The following is a 21,329-nucleotide window of genomic DNA, read 5'->3' as shown; positions in this document are numbered from 1 at the left end:
ATCAAGCAAGCGGAGGCTGGTAAGCAGACACTGGTGGCTGTAGAGACAATGGGGAAAGAACATGGGTGAGTAAAGGACCCGGAAAGGGAAGAAGAGTTTGGGAGAGTGAGGGAAGCAGCATGTCTGGCTTGGCAGGGAGTCTGCAGCCAGTCCTGCACTGAGCAGCAACCAAATTCAAAATCAATGGGTACCACTGGGTGGGGGAACCAGATGTGGTGGGTGCTGAGTGCCACCCATGTCTGGGCTGGCCTGTGGGTGGCTGCAGGCTCCCCCTCAGCCCAAAGACAGCATTCAGTACCTGCCACTTCCAGCTGCCACCTTTTTCTCTCCTGGTGGCAAGGACAAAGTGGTGGTGGGAGGAAGAAGGCATGATAGGAAAAAGATGGGAGGAAGCAATAGCAGCAGGGTGGAGAGGGTGGCCAGGGGGAGGTCGGCAGATGTAAGAGAAGAAAGCAGGGAGACGTGAGTAAATTCCCCCACAAACTTCTTGCTTATCCCTGCTTGCATAATTCAGTCACAAGTTATTGACTGCAGAAGCATTCCCTTTCTGCAAAATAATTTTTCTTGATAATATTTTCCTTTATTCTATTCTATTTCTATGGGAAGTGCTTCATTCCTGTTTTGTAAACATACTAATTCATTATGATGCAGTATCACTTCATTTGTATCAGTTTATTCTTTCACACACTTTGTAACCAGAACAGTTTCTGTATATTGTGTATGAATGAAAACTGAACATTTGTAGAAATTATACATTTTATGTTGCGAAGCTGATTATTGCATGTATTTCTATTGTAAAGAAACTGAAATTTGGAACATACAGCACATTACATCTGACTATCTGATAAGTCTGATCAGGGCTGTTAAATTTAATGGTCACAACATTCAGTTTATCCAATAACAGATCATGAAAGTCCCATATAGTATAGAATATTAAATTGTGGGAATTCTGCTCTCTTTTCTGTCTCTCACACAGACAAAGACACACTTAGACATCTATTCACTGCTAGCAATATGGATTTATGATTGCAGAATGCAAGCTGAATAGTCTTTTATAGTGAATATAATAAAAACCATTTCTCAACATCCTATTACAAGAAACAGGATGGGCAACACTGAACAGGCTTAAAGGCTTCAGGAACATGTTTAGCTCTCATCCTAGTTATTTCTCACTGCACACCTTTACTTTCTATTAAGCTGTTGTCAGGTTAGCAGTTCACATATCCGCTTTTGATTTAAAGTTGTGCACAAACCCAAGGACCCTCACCTCCCACCTTGCTAGTACCCTTCAGATATTGCTCAAGTACATAAGTTGAACAATATTTACCCCATGGAGGCCATGTCTTCCCGTTCCTAGAATGTAACTTTAGGATATAACTGTCCCTATATTCAGATAAACCTGAGTTATTTTTAGGGCAGCTCTGAATCCACATCACTGTACAGAGGAGAGAACAGACCATTGGACTTACTGTGAAGGTTTCTTCTTCTCGAGGGTGAGGAGGACATCCTGATATGCTTGGATTCCTCTTCCCACAATCCCTGGAGACAGGAAATTGATTGCCCTTTCCATCTCTGGAGGGAGGAGGAGCCCACAGCTTCCGCAGCTGATAACAGTCCTCAATGTATGCCAAATAAACAAACTTACAGAACCTTATGAAACAAACCATACAGGTAAAGATAAACTGTTAGAACAGTGAAAGAACAATAAACATGGAGATTGTCAGTCATTCATCCTTTAGGGTGAACAGAGACCCTCCAACTAGGGTGAATCAGAGTGTTCTCCTCATTCTTGAGAAGGGGCCTTCATAGTAAGTCCAATGTTCCATTCTCTCTTGAGGAAAGGAGGACACTCTGATATGTTTGGGATGTCACAAAACTCATTTGATCTAGAGAGGGAAAAGTGACTGCCAAGCATAGAGATAATACCAGGACTAGATCACTTGTTTAAGATTCTCTTCCCAAGGCTACATCAGCCATAGTGATAAAGTCCATCTTGTAGTGCCTATTAAATGTTGACACCAAGGCCTAGGTAGTGCCTTTCAAGGTAACTGCAGTGGATGCATTTGTGTCGAATGCTGCAGATGTAGAAGCACTTCTTGTTGAATGAGCTGTGATCCCCTCTGAATCTGAAAGCCCTGAGATTCATATGCCAAGGAGATGCAGTCCTAATAGCCACCTGCTTAGTGTAGCCTTAGAAACTCTTTCCTGCTTGACTGCTTGACTGCTGGACGAAAAGCCACAAAAAGGGAACACAACTTCCTAAATGGCTTGGTCCTTCTGTTATAAATGCAAAGTGCTCTGTGCCAGTTCTTCTCTCTAGGATGAGATGGCTTCGGGCAGAAGGACAGCAAATATTTATCCTGTGAGCTGTGAAAAGTTGTGTTGACCTTGGGAATAAAGGTGGGATCTGTGTGCAGAATCAACATATCCTTATGGAAGATGCATAAGTCCTTTCTGATAGAAACAGCACTATCTCTGAGACCTATCTTGCTGATGTAACTGCTACGAGGAAAACTACCTTCAGGGTAAGGAATTGCAGGGAAGCCTTCCTCAGAGGCTCAAATGGAGGACTGGTTAGAGCTTGAAGAATGACATGAAGTCTCCAAGAGGGAAACGTGTGCATTGTAGGGGACTGAAACAAAGTAACTCCCTTCTGCAGTCTTTTCACCTTCGGATGCCTGGAAAGTGCTTGCTCTTAGAGCCTGAGAGACTCCATCCTGTAGGAAGGACAATACCTGAGGAAGTTCCAGGGTTTCTGGCTGTAGGTGTTTTCTCTTGCACCATTTGACAAAAACCTTCCAAGAACTCAATCTCCATCCCATCAGATGAAGCCAAGATGGGTCTGGATGACAGATGGAATCCTGGGTTAGCATATTAAGCAACAGTGGAAGTTCCCATGGAGGCTGAACTGATTATTTCAGCAGGCTGAAAAACCAAAATCTCCTAGACCAGAATGGGGCAGGCAAATAAACTCTGCCTTCTCCTGTTTCATTTTGTTCAGAACTTTTGGAATCAAAGGTACAGGGGGAAAGACATAAAGGTGGCCCAATGGCCAAAGGGACATTGGAGGATCCACTTGTTCTGCTTGCTGACACAGATGTCTCAAGAAGAATCTGGGTGTCTTGGCATTGGCCAGGGAAGCAAAGAGCATGACAGGCCAAAATGTAGAATCAGAGAGGAAAATGTTTCCTGGCTGAGGGACCTTTCCCACTGGTCCAGCCTGGTGTGGCTGAGCCAATCTGCTTAAATATTTGCTATGCCACTGATGTGTTTTGCTCTGACACAGGCCAGATGTTGTTCTGCCGAAGACACAAGGATAGTTGACTCCTGCTGTAACTTCTTGGCTTTGTTGCCTCCCCGGCAGTTCACATGCACCTTGGCCATGGTGTTGTCTGTCTGTATATATATGTTCAATTGAGAGAGATTTATTTATTTTGTTGAATTTGTATCCTGCCCTTCCTGCAAGTAAGCTCAGGGCATGTTCCACCATATATCTATAACAATTAAAACCACAACATTCTAAGATGGTCTTTGAAGAGAAGTGTCAGATGAATTGTACATTTCCAAAAGATTGATGCTCAGGGAAATTTTTTGATAGGACCAGGTCCCCTGCACGTGGCCCGGTATGCCATGGGCTTCCCAACTCATCAGGCTAGTGTGATTTGTAGGTCTGTGTTTCTTGGTTGTCCACCAAAGGAGGTCCTTCCTGAGATGCTGACTCTGATGTGTTTTTGGAGGGCTATGAGCCTTTGAGATGGCAACAGTGTCCACTGAAGTACCCTAGAATGTGTCTGGGTCCAAGGGACTGTTTTGACAGCTGCAATCATGGAACCTACTAGATGTGCTAGGGCCACCAAGTCCATTGATTTAACAGAGCAAACCTGTTTCACAGTCTGAACAATCTTCTCTGTCTAATGGAAGAAACACTTTTTTCTGGATTGAATCTATCAGACCCCGAATGTGTGATGACTTAGGCAGGTGCTAGTTGGCTCTTCTGGAGGTTGATGAGGGAGCTGTGACTGGAGAGGCATTGGATAGTGATCTGAATGTCCCTGAATGCCTGCTCATGTAAAAGGATCTTATAAGGTGGTCGTTGACGTAGGGATGGATACGGATCCCTTTGAGACACAGTGTGCATTCACACTACACTAAATAATGTGTTTTACATCTGGACTTTTGCTATTCTTACACAGTAAAAATCCAGTTGCAAAACACATTGTTTACTATAGTGTGAATGCACCCACAGGCTTGCAGCAAGTGAGATTATCAGTTTTGTGAATATCTGGGGTGCTAATGCCAACCCAACTGAATGGTTCTAAACTGGAAGTGTTTTTGATCAAAGGTGAATCCCAGATACTATCTGTCCTAGAAAGTTATGGGCATGTGAAGATATGCCTAAGCCAAACAGATGGAGGCCATGAAGTCCTTTGGCTGCAGGGCTTCCACAATGGTCTTCAAGGTAGCCTTCTCAGAAGTGGTACCTGTTCCACACATGGGCAAGAGAGACAGGAGTCTCAACGCGTGGATGAGACAATGGTGTAGGGAGGAAGGGTTAAAGTTTGTTAGGCACTGGGATGCTTTTTGGAACAAGCGGAAGCTGTACAAAAGAGATGGTCTGCACTTGTTCCAAGAGGGAACCAGACTGCTGGCGCTTAAAATCAAAAAGGTGGCAGAGTAGTTTTTAAACTGAATATTGGGGGGAAGCTGACAGGAGATTAAATGTTTCTGGTTCGGGATGACTCATCTCAGAGAGATGAAGGGTTAGCTGCTTTCCTACTGGGCAATGGAACAGAGTTGTCCTCTGAGATGGTGACAATCAGTATGGACTGCCTAGCAAAGTCTCGAAGCAGCAGGAGGGAGGTTGCGGGCCTAACCTGCCTGGGAAATTATAGATGTTTATATACAAATGCTAGAACTGTCTGAGGTAAAATCAGGGAGTTGGAATGCTTAGTGTTGGGGGGAAATATAGACATTGTGGGTATTTCAGAAACTTGGTGGAAAGAGGAAAATCAGTGAGACACGGTGATTCCTGGATATAAATTATATCAGAAGAATAGAGAGGAAAGAGTTATAGGTGGGGTGGCTCTGTATGTTATAGAGGGTATACAGTCCAGTAAGATTGAGAAGGCCAGATAATTAGATTCACTTCTATAAATGCTTTGGGTCAAAATAGTGGGCTCAAAAGGAAGCTTCTCTGGGAGTTTGTTATCACCCACCAGATCAAAAGATAAGAGGATGATTGTAAAATGATGAATGAATTTAAGAAAGTGGCTAGACGTAAAAACTGTCATAATAGGTGATTTAAAATATCCGCACATTGATTGGGTCAGTATGTGTTCAGGTTAGAACAAAGAGATTGAGTTTCTAGATACTCTTAATGACTGAGCTATGGAGCAGATGGTCACAGAACCTACCAGGGAAGAGGCAATCCTGGACATGGTTCTAAGTAATGTCCAAGATCTGGTGAGAGATGTAAAGGTGATTGAATCGCTTGGGAGCAGTGACGATAATGTTATTGAATTCACCTTTTGTATAGAGTTGCCCCAAAAGACCAATGCAAAAAATTTTAACTTTAAAAGGAGCAACTTCTCTGAGATGAGGAGGAAACTGAAAGGAAAGGTAAATAGGGTCAAAACCCTTGGGGAAGCTTGGAGGCGATTTAAAACTATGAACCTAGAAGGTCACATAAAATACTATATACCATAAGTCAGGAAAGGCACAAATATGTATAGAAAAAGACCTGCATGGTTAACAAACAAAGTAATGGAAGCTGTAAAAGGTAAGAAGGATTCTTTTAAGAGGTGGAAAGCTAGTTCAAGTCAGGTTACTAAAAGGGAACACAGGCTGTGGCAAATCAAATGCAAGACTGTGATCAGGCAGGCAAAAAGGGACTATGAGGAGCATATTGCAAAAAACATAAAGACCAATAATAAAAATTTCTTCAAATACTCAGGAAACCAGCCAGGGAAGCAGTGTTGCTGCTGTTTTCCTCCATTAATATAAGCTTGAGCTGACCTGTAGTATTGAGCTGTGGCTCTGAAGTTAGGCTTTGATTCATGACTGCTGCTTGGGGTCTAATCTAAACTGTGGAAGTGTTCTGTAAGACAGAAAGGACTGTGATCCATACTTTTTCTGTTGTCTGTCCTCCCTTTTTATAGGTGAATAGCATGACCTCCTTGGTTTTGGTCTCAGTTAAGACATCCTCTAGGCCAGAGGTGGCCAATGGTAGCTCTCCGGATGTTTTTTGCTGGCTGGGGCTGATAGGAGTTGTAGGCAAAAAAATCTGGAGAGCTAGCGTTGGCCACCCCTGCTCTAGGCTATCTCCAAGTAGCTTGCCACCCAGGAAAAGCCAAGATGCTACATGAATCATAGAATCACATAGAATCATAGAAGTACAGAGCTGGAAGGGGCCATACAGGCCATCTAGTCTAACCCCCTAGTCAATGCAGGATCAGCCCAGAGCATCCCTGGCAAGTGTTTGGCCAGCCACTGCTTAAAGACTGCCAGTGAGGGCGAGCTCATCACCTCCCTATGTAGCTGATTCCACTGTTGAACAACCCTTACTGTAAAAAAGATTTCCCTAATATCCAGCCAGTTCCTTCCCACCCTTAATTTAAATATATCATTGTGAGTCCTGAGAACAGAACAGTTCCCTGCCCTCCTTTAAGTGACAGCCCTCCAAATACTTAAAGAGAGCAATTATGTCCCCCCTCAACCTCATCTTCTCTAGACTGAACATTCCCAAGGGAAACATTGAATCCAGTTCTCTAGCCCCAGAGAAAACCTCAGGGGCCTCATTCTCATCATCCTCATGTTCCTCCTTGGGGATTTCTACCTTAGAGGCAGAAAGCTGTAAGGTTTTTAATGCTTTATGTAAGAAAACTGGAAGCTCCTCAGTAACTTGGCTTGCTCTGTTGAGGGACTTTGTCCTTTGACAACTGACTTTCCTCTTTATCCAGATTTGCATCAGAATCCTCATAGCCTAAGTGGGAATCCCTGTCTTCAGATCTATCCAAGCGGGCAGCCGTGTTGGTCTGAAGCAGTTGAACAAAGCAGGAGTCAAGTTGCACCTTTAAGACCAACCAATTTTTATTTAGAACGTAAGCTTTCGTGTGCTCTTAAGCACACTTCATCAGACAAGGAATCCAGCACAGTGAGCAAAGCCATACACAGCTGAGCAGAGCCATACATAGCTGGTAGGCAGTGGATCTGTAGTCCGAGAAATTAGAATAATTGCTCCTAATGGGGAAGATGCTTTTACAGGCAGCCTTTATGGCAGAAGGCTGATTTGAGCAAGCCTGGTGGGCAGATACAGGCTGTTCAGGCTGATCAGTGGAGAGGTGCAGTTTTGGCATCAAAAATTGAACTTGCTTCTTCATGATCCAAGCCAGGCAATTTGCAGCCTATGGCTCTCTCTAGGAGCTCTGCCTATGGCTCTCTCTAGGAGCTCAGCAGGGCAAGCAGGTTTGCAGGGATTTCCTACTCTGCTGCCTGGGGATCACATCCCCCAACTCTCCCTCAGAGGAGGTCTCATGGTGAGAGACCTTGTTGTTGTTCAGTCGCACAGCTGAGTCCGACTCTTTGCAACTCCATGGACAAAGTCACGCCAGGCCCTCCTGTCTTCCATCATCCTCCGAAGTCTGCTCAAATTTGTGTTTGCTACATCAGTAACACTGTCCAGCCATCTCATCTTTTGCTGTCCCCTTCTTCTTTTGCCTTCTGTCTTTCCTAGCATCAGGATCTTCTCCCGGGAGTGCTTCCTTCTCATTTGGTGGCCAAAGTATTTGAGCTTCAGCATCTGACCTTCCAGGGAACAAACTGGGTTGATTTCCCTTAGGACTGACTTTGATCTTCTTGCAGTCCAAGGGACTCTCAAGAGTCTTCTCCAGCACCACATCTCAAAAGCATCTATTCTTCTGCGCTCGGCCTTTCTTTTGGTCCAGCTCTCACAGCCATACATTACTACTGGGAATACCATCGCTTTGACTATACGGATTTTTGTTGGCAGGGTGATGTCTCTACTTTTTATTATACTGCCCAGGTTTGCCATAGCTGTCCTCCCAAGGAGCAAACGTCTTTTAGCTGTGGACAAAAGGCAAACAGCCTCAGGGAAGATGAGGCCAGAAGAACAAACAAAGCTTGTTTGTTTTTTAAACAAAGGGGAAGGCATACAGAAAGGCACACATGTGGAAAGAAAAAGTGCAACCAAAGCTACTCTAAGTTACACTTCACTTTACCCTAAGTGTATGGATGTTAACTAATACTTATGCAACTTACATAATATGAGGGGAGGGATCATGGAAGAAGAGCATCCCACCAGGTCATCCAGACAGCAAAAAATAATAACTATTTTTACTTTCTGGCATTCTGCATGCCCTGCATACCAGCAGCTTTGTTTTCAATGTCTTATCTAACAGTATTACTATAAAAAAAGCAGTCCCCTTTCTGGGTACTTTCTTTTTTTTTTTTACAGTGGTGCAAAGTTATAAAGAACTGGCTTTCAACTACAGTTATAAAAATGTAAGAACTCTTTAATCTTCTTATCAAAAAAGATTCTATTTTGTTTCTCAAAAGAAATTAGCAGTTTCGTTAAGTTTATATTAATCAATAAACTCTTCAATTCATAAAGCAAGTGTTAGAAACCTGTATTCACCCATGAGCAAGTTACTTCAAGCTAAATATGTAAGAAAGTTAAAGGTCAACCTTTATAGATGTTCTTTGAGAAATATACAACTCCATTGAGCAACTGAGTTATACATCACTCATGCAGAAAATTCAGCAGCTTGCTAGAGCTAAGATAGAATTTCAAGCGATATGATACTTTGAGATATCACAGTCAGAATCTTTTAAATAAACATAACATTTACCTAATTTATAAAGGGAAGTCAGACTTCATTAAGAGTTCGGCAATGCTGTTGGATTAACTGTTAGAAGAACCAAACCCAGTATCAGAGGTTCTATTCTTAGAATTAAAAATGAGAACCAAAAAGTTTCATCATAATGGACTTTTCCACTGGATCAGAGAGCCCTGTCTTGAGGGAAGGCTCTGTCATTTGCCAAACAAAACCTCTGGATCCAATCACAGTAATCTATACTTTTCTGTTACCAAGCTTAAAACCCCTTTCTAGCAATTTCAAACAGTTCCTTTGATCCAGCATCTTCTCCTCTCCTATTACTGATATACTGCCTATAATATAGTATGATGAAACTACTCTGTTGTGCAACATGAGTGTGGTGAATATGTGTGTGTTATGGGTCATCGCTTCGAATTTATAAAAACCCTACGAATTAATGACTTCCAAAACATCCTATCATAGACAGCCTTGGTCAGATCTTGCAAACTGAAGAAATTGTATTCATCCTCAACAAAAGTTCATCTACACAAGATATGCAGAGCAAAAGCATTTTGTACTTAACAGGCACATCATACAAAATATAATTCCTGCTGTAGACATCAAATTGTAGCCTGCACAGTTCCCAAGGCTCCACATTATTTAGAAGTTTTCTATTGTCCCTTTACTACAGCAATTTCAGATTTTCTTATTTTCTGATAGGACATTGAATCTTATTGCCCTTCTGACATGCAATGACCCACCATACATTGGAAGAATCAACTCAATCAACAATTATGAAATACTTACTTCATTCCCATGCTTCTGCAGAAATTCTATTTCATGCTGTGTGAAAGTGGTCATAGAAATGGACTTCACCCTGTGAGGTGGATTTAAACCTCGCCTATAAAACAAGAAATTTTAAGAAATTCATTACCAAAATCTAACCTCCCCCTCCCCCACAAGTTAGCTAAATATTGAAGTAAACATTCATTGGGGGAGGGGGGAGAAACAGGTTCAAGAAATAATTCTGAACCTCAGTTTGCTTTGAAATATATACCTATATATTTTTCTTCATTTATCCCACACTTTTCTCCCCCCTAAGAACCCAAAATGGGTTACAATATTCTTTTCTCCATTTTATCTTTACAACAACCCTGTGTGGTAGTTAGGCTGAGTGTATGCGACTGGCCCAAACTCACTAAGCATACTTCCATAGAATGGAAACTTGAACCCAGAACCTAGTAAAATATTATAAACATCACACCACAGTGACACTGAGAATAAACTTCATCACTTTTGAACACTTTTATATTCCAGAAGCTTGTTTTATATGCAGTGTCTCCAGAATATTAATTCATAGGACTATAGCTAGCTTCCTATATATTTTAAGGAAATTTTAAAGGGACCTAAACAAGAGTGGGCTTTTAAAATCAAAATTGGATGACTTATAAACAAAACGTAAAGCGCTTTCAACCTATTTACTTGAATATCAGATTCTCTATTAAAGATGTTGTCTAGATGGAAAGATGGAGTAGATGGAAACAAAAAGTTAAAAGAACCTGATACCTCTTTAGGTGTACTTAAAAACTATATTGTGCATGGAAGGATAGAGAATTGTTCTAGATTTCCAGTTTTAGGAAGCAATCACATGGCCTCTTCCTGAAGCACTTAAGAGAGCAACCAACTTTTACACCAGTGCAACTTTGAAATAGATCAGTCCCTTGGCGCTAGTTAACTCTTGTACAAGCAAAGCGAAGGCACTGCTGGGGTGAGGGGATGCAAGAGAAGGGCTTAGTCAGTATTCCAAGCTTCAACAGGCTGCTCCTGATCTCAGCAAAATGTTATACTGGCAATAATCCTGGCTCAAACCTGAACACTTCCACAGAAATCACAGAGCAACTATACCTAGCCACAGCACAGCTTAGGACATGAAGCCTGCAGCCTATCACAGCTCCCCTTACCACAAAAGAAACCCCAGCCAGGCCACTTATAACTCATATGGACTGGGGCTACAACACTTCAGCCTCATGTCATGCATACTTAGAATATACATATAGGTGGGGTTTCAGTGATGGGATCTCCACATAAAAAGCACTTCAAACAAAAAGCCAAGGAAAAGAACAACCATTGTCTCAGTATTATTATTATTACTAGTGAGCCACCTTATTCCAGCTGATGTCAGCCTCAAGGAGATGTACATCAACATAAAATACATATAAAATCAGTAGATCCATTTAATTAAAAACAGTTCACAACCTGATGACATCCTTTGTAACATTAAACAATTCAGCTTTCGAAGCATCAGGAGCAGAGAATCTCCCCGTGGGGGTGGGGGGGAGAGGTGGGTGCCAGTCTAATAACCTTGGCTGTCCTCAAGCAAAAGCCTGGTGGAACATCTCTGCTTTGCAGGCCCTGTGGAATTGTAGAAGATCCTGCAGGGCCCTAGTAACTTCTGGCAGAGCATTCCACCAGGTTGGGGCCAGGGATCACCAGTAGATTTCTACCTGTAGAGTGTAATGCTCTTCCAGGGACATATTACTACCACTGCTCCAAATTCTTCACCTAGGGACACAAACTTCTATCTGGAGCTTCCAATTGGGGACATGACAATACAAACCACACAGTAAAGGAAGAGGGATTTCCTGCCTCAAGCTGTGACTGCTTCTACTTTTTCCCCTATCCCCACGTGCATTTGCTTCAAGAACTAAGATGAAATGACAGGTGTTTCTAAAATTATGCCTTGGGTGAAGAAAGCAGATAAAGAAAGCTTTTCCCTCCTCTTCCATAACAATACAACTTGGGAGCATGGGAAGCCAATGAAGCTGATTCAGGACAAACGAGAGAAAGTACTTCTTTAACTGAACAAGTAACTACATTGTGGAATTCATATCAGGTGCACAGAAGGCTTTAAAGGGGACTGGACAGATTCATGAAGGATGGTCTATCAGTGATCAATAGCCATGGTGACTAGGGGAAACCTTCACATTAAAAAGCAGTAAATCTCTGAATATAAGTGCTAGGAGGCAATATCAGGAAAGGCGTTTGCATCTACATCCTGTGTGTTGCCCCCCCTCCTTGCCACTTTCCAGGGTAACTGGCTGGCAACTCTGTGCAACAATATGCTGAACTAGAGGACCTCCAATCCAATTCAGGGGGAAAAAATAATGTTCCTTTCCTCCTAACACCTTTTCCTTTAACCCATTGATATACTGGATTCCACGTTTCATTACATCTCTGGATGTTCCCCTCTCTTAGTCTAGTAGTTAGAATATCCATTTCTGCGGCCTCTAATAGCTTAATAATAAACTCTTCTCTGTTAGGTATTATAGTTGTATTCCAGTATTTGGCATAGAGAATTCTTGCTATAGTTACAATATGTAATAACAGCTCCATAATGGGTTTAGAGAGATTACTTGTACAAATACTTAACAGATATAGTTCCGGTACGTGGGGTAAGTCAATTTTCAAAAATTTTTTGATCCAAGTACCAATCAAAGCCCAATATTTTTTTGCCTGGTCACATTGCCACCATATATGGTACATGGTTCCTTTAGTTTCTGGTTTCTCTTCAGATCGCATAAATCTTTCGCCTTTTACTTCTATTTTATTCCTAGGAACAATATGATCACTCCTAAGGAGTTGGGGTTTTTGTAACAATTTTACAACTCCTGAAAGAACATAGGATATTGACTGGAGAGGGCCTAGGGCTGGGCTTCATGAAAATATAGAATATAGAAAAACATTTTATATATTCAAGGGACAGGTAACATCCCCTTCCTACCCCATATCCAGTCAAGGTACTTGCATTCTTGAATATTATGGGTAGTTTTAAGCCTTAACAAATTTTACTTCTATGTATTTCTGAAAGTAAATACTTATAACAGAATGTACTAGAAGCATAAGTGTTTCCGTGGGACAATCTAGCTCATACCTGAATGGGGGGGGGGGGGAACGGGAGGAGACGATTGTCACCTCAGACAGAGGGCATCAGACACAGGGTGCACATTTATCCCTTAAGCTAACTCAGGGAGCTAGTCTGGTGTAGTGGTTAAGAGCAGCAGAGTCTAATCTGGAGAACCAGGTTTGATTATCCACTCCTTCACCTGAAGCCAGCTGGGTGACCCTGGGTCAGTCACAGTTCTCTCACAACTCTGTCTCCCCTACCTCGCAAGGTGTCTGTTGTGAGGAGGGGAAGGGAAGATGATTGTAAGCTGCTCTGAGATTCCTTTGGGTAGTGAAGGGCAGGGTATAAAAGTTAAAAACCAACCCTCCTCCTCTTTCTAACTAAAGTCACAGACATCCCCTTCTTTTCTCCAAATTCATACATGCATGAAGGGAAAAGGCCCACTGGAACTGATAGGGAGTCTTTGGACAAAAAGAATCAACTATATTAGTTTCTCTTTCAAAAATAACTTGTTTTTTTAAACTGGCACTTACCTCAAACATATAAAATAGGATATTACTAGCTTTTCTCCCAGCACAATAGAGAAAAGCAACCCCTTCTATGCCAGGGACTATGAGAATGACATGGATAAAAAGCGATGTAAGACAAGGAGTGTAACAAGGGGAAGAATTGGGTAAGATTGCTCCTTGTTCCTCACACACAAGCAGAAAAGCTAGGAGGAACTCATAATCTCTTAATACTAAATCTGACCCTTTTATAAAAACTTACAAATGCTGCTTTTTTTTCTTTGTAAAGAAAGATGTGGTTAAAAAGCTTGTTAATAATGTTATTGCGCAATAGTTCACAGACTTTATATTATGCTTAAATACTAGTGGCCCAGGACTGGCAAGTTACAAGGTACCATTCATCAATTCTCCTGGGTGACTTTTTACTTCTATTGGAATCCTAGGAACAATACGATCTCTGCAACTGGCTCAGTACTACAATTATAAACAAGGACATTTCCTTACAAAGACACATAAATATTTACTTTCCAGTTCACAGAGAATAATGGTCTGATCAGTAACTACCATCAACTTGGCTAAGAGTAACTTTTTTTATGGGGGTGAGGCAGGTAGGAGTGGTAAGTCATAGGACAAAGAAACAGACTGAAACATAAAGGAACATTGAAAGAAAGAAGCACTTTCTATTGCTGTTTCCAATCTGTGCACATCTATAAAAACCTGTTATGGCTGCTGGTAATAGATGCAATTTAAAATAATGAACATTACCAACTAAAAATAAATGATGTATTTTTATAATTTCCTAATATTACTTGATTTTATGCTAAATGTTTAATAACTGTATAGAATGCCCTCTCCATTTGTAAAAAGGCCCTATTCAATTTTAAATCAACATTTTATGGTTACAGAAAACAAACTATGGGAACTTTTAATGTAAGATGTATCTAAACAAAAATGCATTTTTATTTAAACCAGTGATTGAAATTATCTTTTTCTTGATAATTTCAATAAACTCATTCTTAACACACACAGACTTGTCTTCAGACTTGCAAGGGAATGAAATTCACTTATAGTGATGCATCCACCAATAAATCTACATTTGGTATTATAGCAGACTAGCACAATCTGTATAATATAGGGGATGACCCATGCAAGTACAGAGTTTGCAGTTTCAATTACAGAAGCATCAACCATGCCACCAATACAATATGAAATGGGATCCAAGGGTCTAAGAGGAAGATCCTAGATTCTGTCTTCTGTAGCTCCATTTAAAGGATATTGAAGTCTGGGGAAAGTCTGTGCCTTAAACTTAAATTGGTTGCTAAACTGGAAGCTTTGAAAGAACCTTAACCTACACCTCTATCTAAAGATTACAGTTTATTGCAGGCTGGATTAGTGACTCAATGGAAATAGTAGTAGTTACTTCATATGCACTTGCTGTGGAAGCTTGCTTATGCAATAACAAAGTACTTTTTTGTTAAAATAATATGAACAAAACATTAGTATTTAAGAGGGATTTTTTTCTATCCATGATATTAAGGAGACTATGGTCTTTAATATTGTCTCATTTGCTACAATTCATTTCAAAGAGGTTGGTGACCTCAGGACACAGTACTACAATATTAATATGTGCAGAGGTATCTTATACAACACTGGTTCCATTTCACCAAATTTCAGGCACAAACTTTCCCCAGACTTCAAGATACTTTAAATGGAGCTACAGAAGACAGAATCCAGGCTCTGCTATACAAAAGACAGCGCTGTCATTAACATTCAGTCCTGATGAAAGATACAACTGTTTCAATCAACATAAATAACACTGTAAATTAAACTTAATAAACTGTGTATCATAGGTACTCAAAGAAAAAACATCACATGCAATACAATTTTAAGGTGTTTTAAAAGAAAAAAGTATATAAGAAGTTTTAAGTTCTAAAGAGATGGCAAACTTATTTACAAGTTTCAGTAATTAATTTGGACTGTCCTCAACTATCTATGTAAGTTTGGTATTAGTTGAGCCAGAAAACCATATAGAAACATGATAACATACAAAGGGAACAACTAATGCAGCAAATGCAAAACTGTTATCATTAACTGCTTTCCTGTTGTCTCTAAACAAAAATCAAATGTGTTCAGTAAGTTCCAAAAAACAATTCTGGGTAGAAAATTTATGGAGAGGGGGAATGCTCTCTCACACATTCCCATTTGACTACAACCTGGGTTTACTGATAACATTTGACCAACTCTCCCGACCTATGTCACATGCTTCCAGTATTAATCCAGACCACAAACAGCACTTTTCTGCTCCTACACTTTGACACAACAGTAAGGGACCTTGGGAAATGAGACCAAACTTACCCCCTTCCTTACAAAGGCTATATTGTACACTCCACTGAATACAGCGAGATCAATAAGCCTCTTTTAGCCTTCGTAACTAACATCTTGCCCACTGGAAGAATTAAAATTCTTTCCTCTCTGAACTCTTCAGCAGAATGCTGTACAAGAGGAAGAATCTACAAAGCCTGCAATTTATGCACAACAAAACACACACTCTAACCCATTTCTCCCCTCGCTTTAAAAAAACAACAACTTCCTGCTATTCTATTCAGCCCAGCCAACATTACGCCGCACAGCTATCCAAACAAGAACGCGCCGCATTTTCTTCAAACCCAGATGTTCGTTCCAGCCCACACCTCTCCACTCCCTATATCCTCCACCGGGTGGGACTTGCCCACCGCGCTCCCTCCCCAGGTAACCTCAACCCTCAGTTACCTCCCCCCCCCCCTACCCGTTGTCTTTATCAACTCCCACTCGCCTGCTCCTGAACTCCTGCCCTCCCTCCACCTCGGAAGCGCTCAGTTATTTCCTCCGCCAAGTCAATCCCTCCTCCTCCTCTTTGCTCTCCTCAACTCACAGGATGCCGGAGCAGGAGGTACACACGAAGCTGCCCACCGTCATGTCGGTGTAGGTGGGGCCGCGCTGGTCGCAGTCAAAGCACTTGCGGTTCGGCGGAAGGCTGCTCATCTCCCTCAGCAGCTTCAGGTGCTTCTCCTCCTGTTTCCGCTTGGCGCTCGCCGCCATGGCCCCCGCCGCTGGGGAGCCGGGCCTCGGCCCGCTCTCGCCGACTGGGCAGGAGGCAGGAGCGGAGGAGCCTCAGGCGGAAAAGAAACGCTGGGACCGTCCCGCTCGAGGCGCGACAAGAGAGGGCGAGGCCTGGGCCCGCGCCCTTGCGCGTGCGCGCGCCCACACAGACAGACCAACTGCCGAACGGAAGGGAGGGGAGGGGAGGGGAAAAGGAGCGGCACCGGTGCGCTCGAAGGACAGAGCCTGGTCCGGGGCGGCTGAATGACGAGCTCAGGCGGAATCTGCCCGACACCTTTCGCCACAGCAGACAAAGAGGCGAGCGCCGCGGACTCGGCAAAGACCCAAGTCTTGTTCTGAGAGTTTCCAACAGCGCCTCCTTTCGCTTGGGAGGATCCCTAGTACCGCAACGGATCTCTTCCTTCCCTGTCTTTTCTCGACGGAGACCGTTACCTGATGTGACCCGGCACGCTGGGAGGAAAGAATGAAGGGCGTCCGAATAGAAGAAGAGAGGAGAGAAAATGCTGGCAGAACGACAGGAGGAAGTTAGGGAAAGGAGGGCACGGCAGGCATAGCTGAACGCGCAGAGCCTCGAGGGGGCGCCAGAGGCGGGGGGATGTTTGGCCGGGGCCGAAGCCACCTTGGCCCTCCCCCCCCCCCCCCCCACGTGCGCTCACATTGTGGTCCTGCCAGGTTTCAGTGGAGACGTGGTTGGAAGTTTTTCTGTCCCTTGTTTTATTCGTAAGGCAAAGAAAATGCGTTTCTAAAGTTTTCCTCCAAGCAGTTGGAAAAGCCACCGCACTTGGACCTCTCTTTTACCATGGAATATAATATCCTGTGAGTTGAGGAGAGCAAAGAGTTACTAATGTAACAGGAATTTGAGTGGACTTCGGAGGATGGTGGATGACAGGAGGGACTTGGCGTGACTTGGGTCATAGGTCGCAAAGACTTGGAGTCGACTGTGCGACTGCGCAACAAATAATGCCGGAGCGGAAAGGGACGTGGAGAAGCAGTCTTCTGGCCACGATTTGACATCCAGCTAAACACATGGCAGGCAGTTGACTGTGATGACCTTAAGCATGCTTAACAGTGCTTTGAATTGTGGTGATGGATGGATAGAGAGATAGATATGGTGTAGGACATGGGAGGTCAGGATCAGATCCCTCAGTCCGCCATGGAAACTTGAACTTGTTAGATGTCCTCATTACATATACAACCCACCTTCCACTATATTTTAATGTATTATTTTTTTCACAGCCTAACTTACCTAACAGGGTAAAATGAAGAAGGGGAGGTTTCTGTAATCCACTTTCAATCCCCAGTGGGGAGAGAATTGGGGTATAAATGAAATAAATTCTTAAAAATGACGAGGAACCACCACCCCACAAAAACCTTGTGAACCTACAGGCACTTTGGGGAGAAGTAGCAATGGATACCACAACAAAATGACTACTTGGAACCAATTGCAAAATGGCTCCCTTGGGGCTTGGTCCAATAATTGAATGTTGACAGTAGAAAAAGCAAGAGTCAAGTGCACCTTTAAGACCAACAAAGTTTTATTCAGAAAGTAAACTTTTGTGTGCTAGAAGCACACTTCATCAGACAATAGGATGGAATGGTAAGCAGTCCTAAATATAGAGAAAGTGGGCAATGAATTAGTATGCAAAATCATGGAAATGGTTTTTAGCAGATTAAAAGAATCACAAGTTGGGGTCTGGTGATTGTTAGTTTGTGTTGACTGGACTGAAACAACAATGAAGGCAATATAAGTCAAAATAGCAGATTGATGTCTATGTCATTAGGTGTGAAGTGCAATAAGAATCTGTTATAAAGTTAGCTCTGGGTTAAAATGAGGGCATTAGTTTCTCAGAGGTTTAATTTAAACACGTAGCACACATATAAACATTCTAGTTTTCCATTAGAAAAAAATAATAAATTAAAATATAGTGGAAGGTGGGTTAGTATATGTAATGAGATAAAGAACCAATATCCCTTATTTGAGTATGTCAATGCAAAAAACCATTATATTGATGCACTATTCTAAAAGAGAAATACATTGGAATACTGTATATATACACATACTTGGTGAAAGTGGCCTTAGTATATGTAATGAGATAAAAAATCCCTGTTCAGTCCGGAAGAGGTGTTTGTTCCAAGTTTCATAATAATTTCTAATTCAGCAATTTCCCTCTCCATTCTGTTCTTGAAGTTCCTTTGCAGCAAAACGCCGACGCAGGGATTCAGGGGTTAGCCTTGCAATGGCTTTCCTCTTTCCTGGAGGGTCGGGGACAAAGGGTGGCAATTGGGGGGGAGCTGTCCCAGAGACACCCACTTAACTGTGGGGTTCCTCAGGGAGCAGTTCTCTCCCCGATGTTATTTAACATCTACATGCGCCCCCTTGCCCAGATTGCCTGGAGATATGGGCTGGGTTGTCACCAGTATGCGGATGACACCCAGCTCTATCTATTGATGGACGGCCGGGCTGCCGATGTTCCTATAAATTTGGACCGGGTGCTGCAAGCTGTGGCAGACTGGATCAGGTCAAGTGGGCTGAAACTGAATCCAGCGAAGACAGAGGTCCTTTGTCTAGGGCGTGGTGGTCCAGAGGGAGGGATCTCCCTTCCAGCTTTTGACGGTGCGTCACTGGTACCAGTGCGCAGGGTCAGGAGCTTGGGAGTGTTACTGGAGTCTTCCTTGACAATGGAGGCCCAGATAGCAGCCACTGCCAAATCCGCCTTTTTCCACCTTAGGCGGGCGAGGCAGTTGGCTCCCTTCCTGGAGTGCAATGCCCTGGCAACAGTGATCCATGCAACGGTCACCTCGAGGCTAGACTACTGTAATGCCCTCTACATGGGGCTGCCCCTGTGCCGAACCCGGAAGCTGCAGCTAGTGCAGAATGCAGCAGCTAGACTGCTATTGGGCCTACCTCGGTGGGAACATGTGCAGGCTGGGCTGCGGGAGCTGCATTGGCTGCCAGTTATTTACCGAGTTCGTTACAAGGTGCTGGTTATTACCTTTAAAGCCCTGTTTAACTTAGGGACCGCCTCTCTCCATATGTTCCCCAGAGAGCACTGCGATCCAGCTCACAAAACCTTCTGGAAGTACCTGGGCCAAAGGAGGCCAAACTAAAAATAACTAGAGAACAGGCCTTCTCTATAAAAGCACCCCAATGGTGGAACCAACTGCCGGAAGAGGTGCGGGCCCTACGGGACATTAACCAATTCCGTAGGGCGTGCAAAACCACTCTCTTCCGGTTAGCCTTCCAAGATGGAACCTGAAATGAACACCATGCCATCACTAACATCAGCAATCAAGATAGCAATATGATGAGATTATTTTAGATTGCTTTTAGACTTTTATATTATGTAAATTTAATGGTAAATTTTAAATGTTATAGAAATGTATAACTGTTTTATTGTTTAACATGGCTCTTGCCACATTCTGTAAGCCACCCTGAGCCTGCCTCGGCGGGGAGGGCGGGGTATAAATAAAATTTTATTATTATTATTATTATTAAAACAACAACTTTGAGGTCACCCATTGAATGTTCTGGAAGATGAAAATGTTCTCCTATGGGTTTTTCAGTTTTGTGATTCCTGATGTCAAATTTGTGTCTATTTATCCTTTGTCCTAGGCTTTGTCCTGTTTGTCTGTAGAGACTGAAGAGCATTGTTGGCATTTAATGGCATATATAATGTTGGAAGATCTACAAGTGAATGAGCCTGAGATGATGTAGTTAATGCTGTTAGGTCCTGTGATTGTGTTGTCTGGGAGTATGTGGGATACTCCTACAAGGGAGGCAGCTGTTTATAAGCAGGTGTTCCCTGCAACCCCAAAGGCAATGCCCCCTTTGCTTTTTGGAAGCACTACCTACTTCAGAAGTGGAAGAAAGCCAGCAGTTGCATTGTTTGGGGAATATATGATGCTGGGAAGAAACAAAAGGGTACCAGCAAACGCATTGCTGGGCACTATATTACTTACAGGCATCAGACTGGAGACCACAATTTTGCAGTGTTGGACTAGGAGCTGAGATCCAGATTGAAACTTCCACACTGTCATGCAAAGCTTGTTAAGTGATCTGATAGTCATGTTCTCTCAGCCTAAACTACCTCACAGAGTAGGAATAAAATGGGGGAAGGTAGTAACCATCCTAAACTACTTGGAATAAGGGTATAAATGTGCTAGAAAGATTATACAGTTGGTCATCTGTTGTGCATATTCTAGAAATTCAAAGGACTTGGGATGGGGAGGGGCTGTGAGAAAGACCCCTGTGACAAACTCAGGCCCTTAGCCTGATTAGCTGAGAAACAGGCTTGCAGCGATTGGCTGGAACGTTGCCCAAGCAATGGAAAAATATCCTTTGGAGGTTTGCTCAGCAGAAAATCACCTCAGGATTTTTAGTCTTAGCCAGGGGGTCTTCAAGAGAAGTCTTCACTATACCAGTCTGAAGGGAAGACCATGGACTTAGGCTGGGCAGTTGTAAAACCAACTGGACGAGGGGCTGAGAGCGGCCAGAGTGGCTGAGCTCCTTGTGGGAGACAGAGCTGAGTGGACTCTGTCTGGAAGAGGGAGTTTTCAGACGGTTTGAAACTCTCTGAGGGAGATTTTGCCAGTGCATCAGGCAATCTCCAAGTACAAACAAGATCACACAAATACACACTGAGGGTAGAACTGGATTCTGGTGGTCAGCAGGGTTGCCCAAGACTCAAACCAGAGGACTAGATGTGGGGTTGAGACGCATCGGTATAGAAGGGTGCGAGTCCTGGAAGATAGCTAGTGTGAAAGGGTCTGTGAGCGAGAATACTGACTCCAGTCAGGAGTTCTCTATGTGTGTGTGGAAGAGTGATTGAAGTTTGTTATTTATATGATTTGGGACTGCCGAAGCTGGGGCTTAAACAACTGAAGGAACAGCATTCTGAGTGCCCAGAAGGCACAGACAGCCTGTGTGAAGTAGAATCCAGTGGGATTCTGAAACTTGCCTGGTTTATTGTTTATTTTTAAGATCTT

At 42.9% G+C, this 21,329-nt stretch overlaps 1 protein-coding gene across 20 annotated transcripts in view; it reads right to left on the bottom strand.

The window, feature by feature from the left end:
• The window catches only part of AGFG1 (ArfGAP with FG repeats 1), a 43,804-nt gene extending 27,169 nt beyond the window's left edge, over positions 1 to 16,635 (bottom strand). For 18 of the 20 annotated variants that reach the window (XM_060242225.1, XM_060242226.1, XM_060242227.1 and 15 more), the window contains exons 1-2: positions 16,156 to 16,634; positions 9,642 to 9,735 (exon numbers count right to left, since the gene is read on the bottom strand). In XM_060242225.1, coding sequence (XP_060098208.1) covers positions 9,642 to 9,735; positions 16,156 to 16,322 — 261 coding nt within the window. In that variant the 5' untranslated portion in view covers positions 16,323 to 16,634. Of the gene's footprint in view, positions 1 to 9,641; positions 9,736 to 16,155 lie in introns of all 20 variants that reach the window. The other 2 variants (XM_060242245.1, XM_060242237.1) reach the window with 2 other exon arrangements.
• Between the last annotated feature and the right edge of the window lie 4,694 nt (positions 16,636 to 21,329).

The sequence above is a fragment of the Heteronotia binoei genome, chromosome 6 (assembly GCF_032191835.1).
Source record: "Heteronotia binoei isolate CCM8104 ecotype False Entrance Well chromosome 6, APGP_CSIRO_Hbin_v1, whole genome shotgun sequence".
In the NCBI taxonomy this organism is placed as follows: domain Eukaryota; kingdom Metazoa; phylum Chordata; class Lepidosauria; order Squamata; family Gekkonidae; genus Heteronotia; species Heteronotia binoei.
Note: the sequence above shows the minus strand (reverse complement) of the source record. Positions and strands in the feature narration are given on the sequence as shown.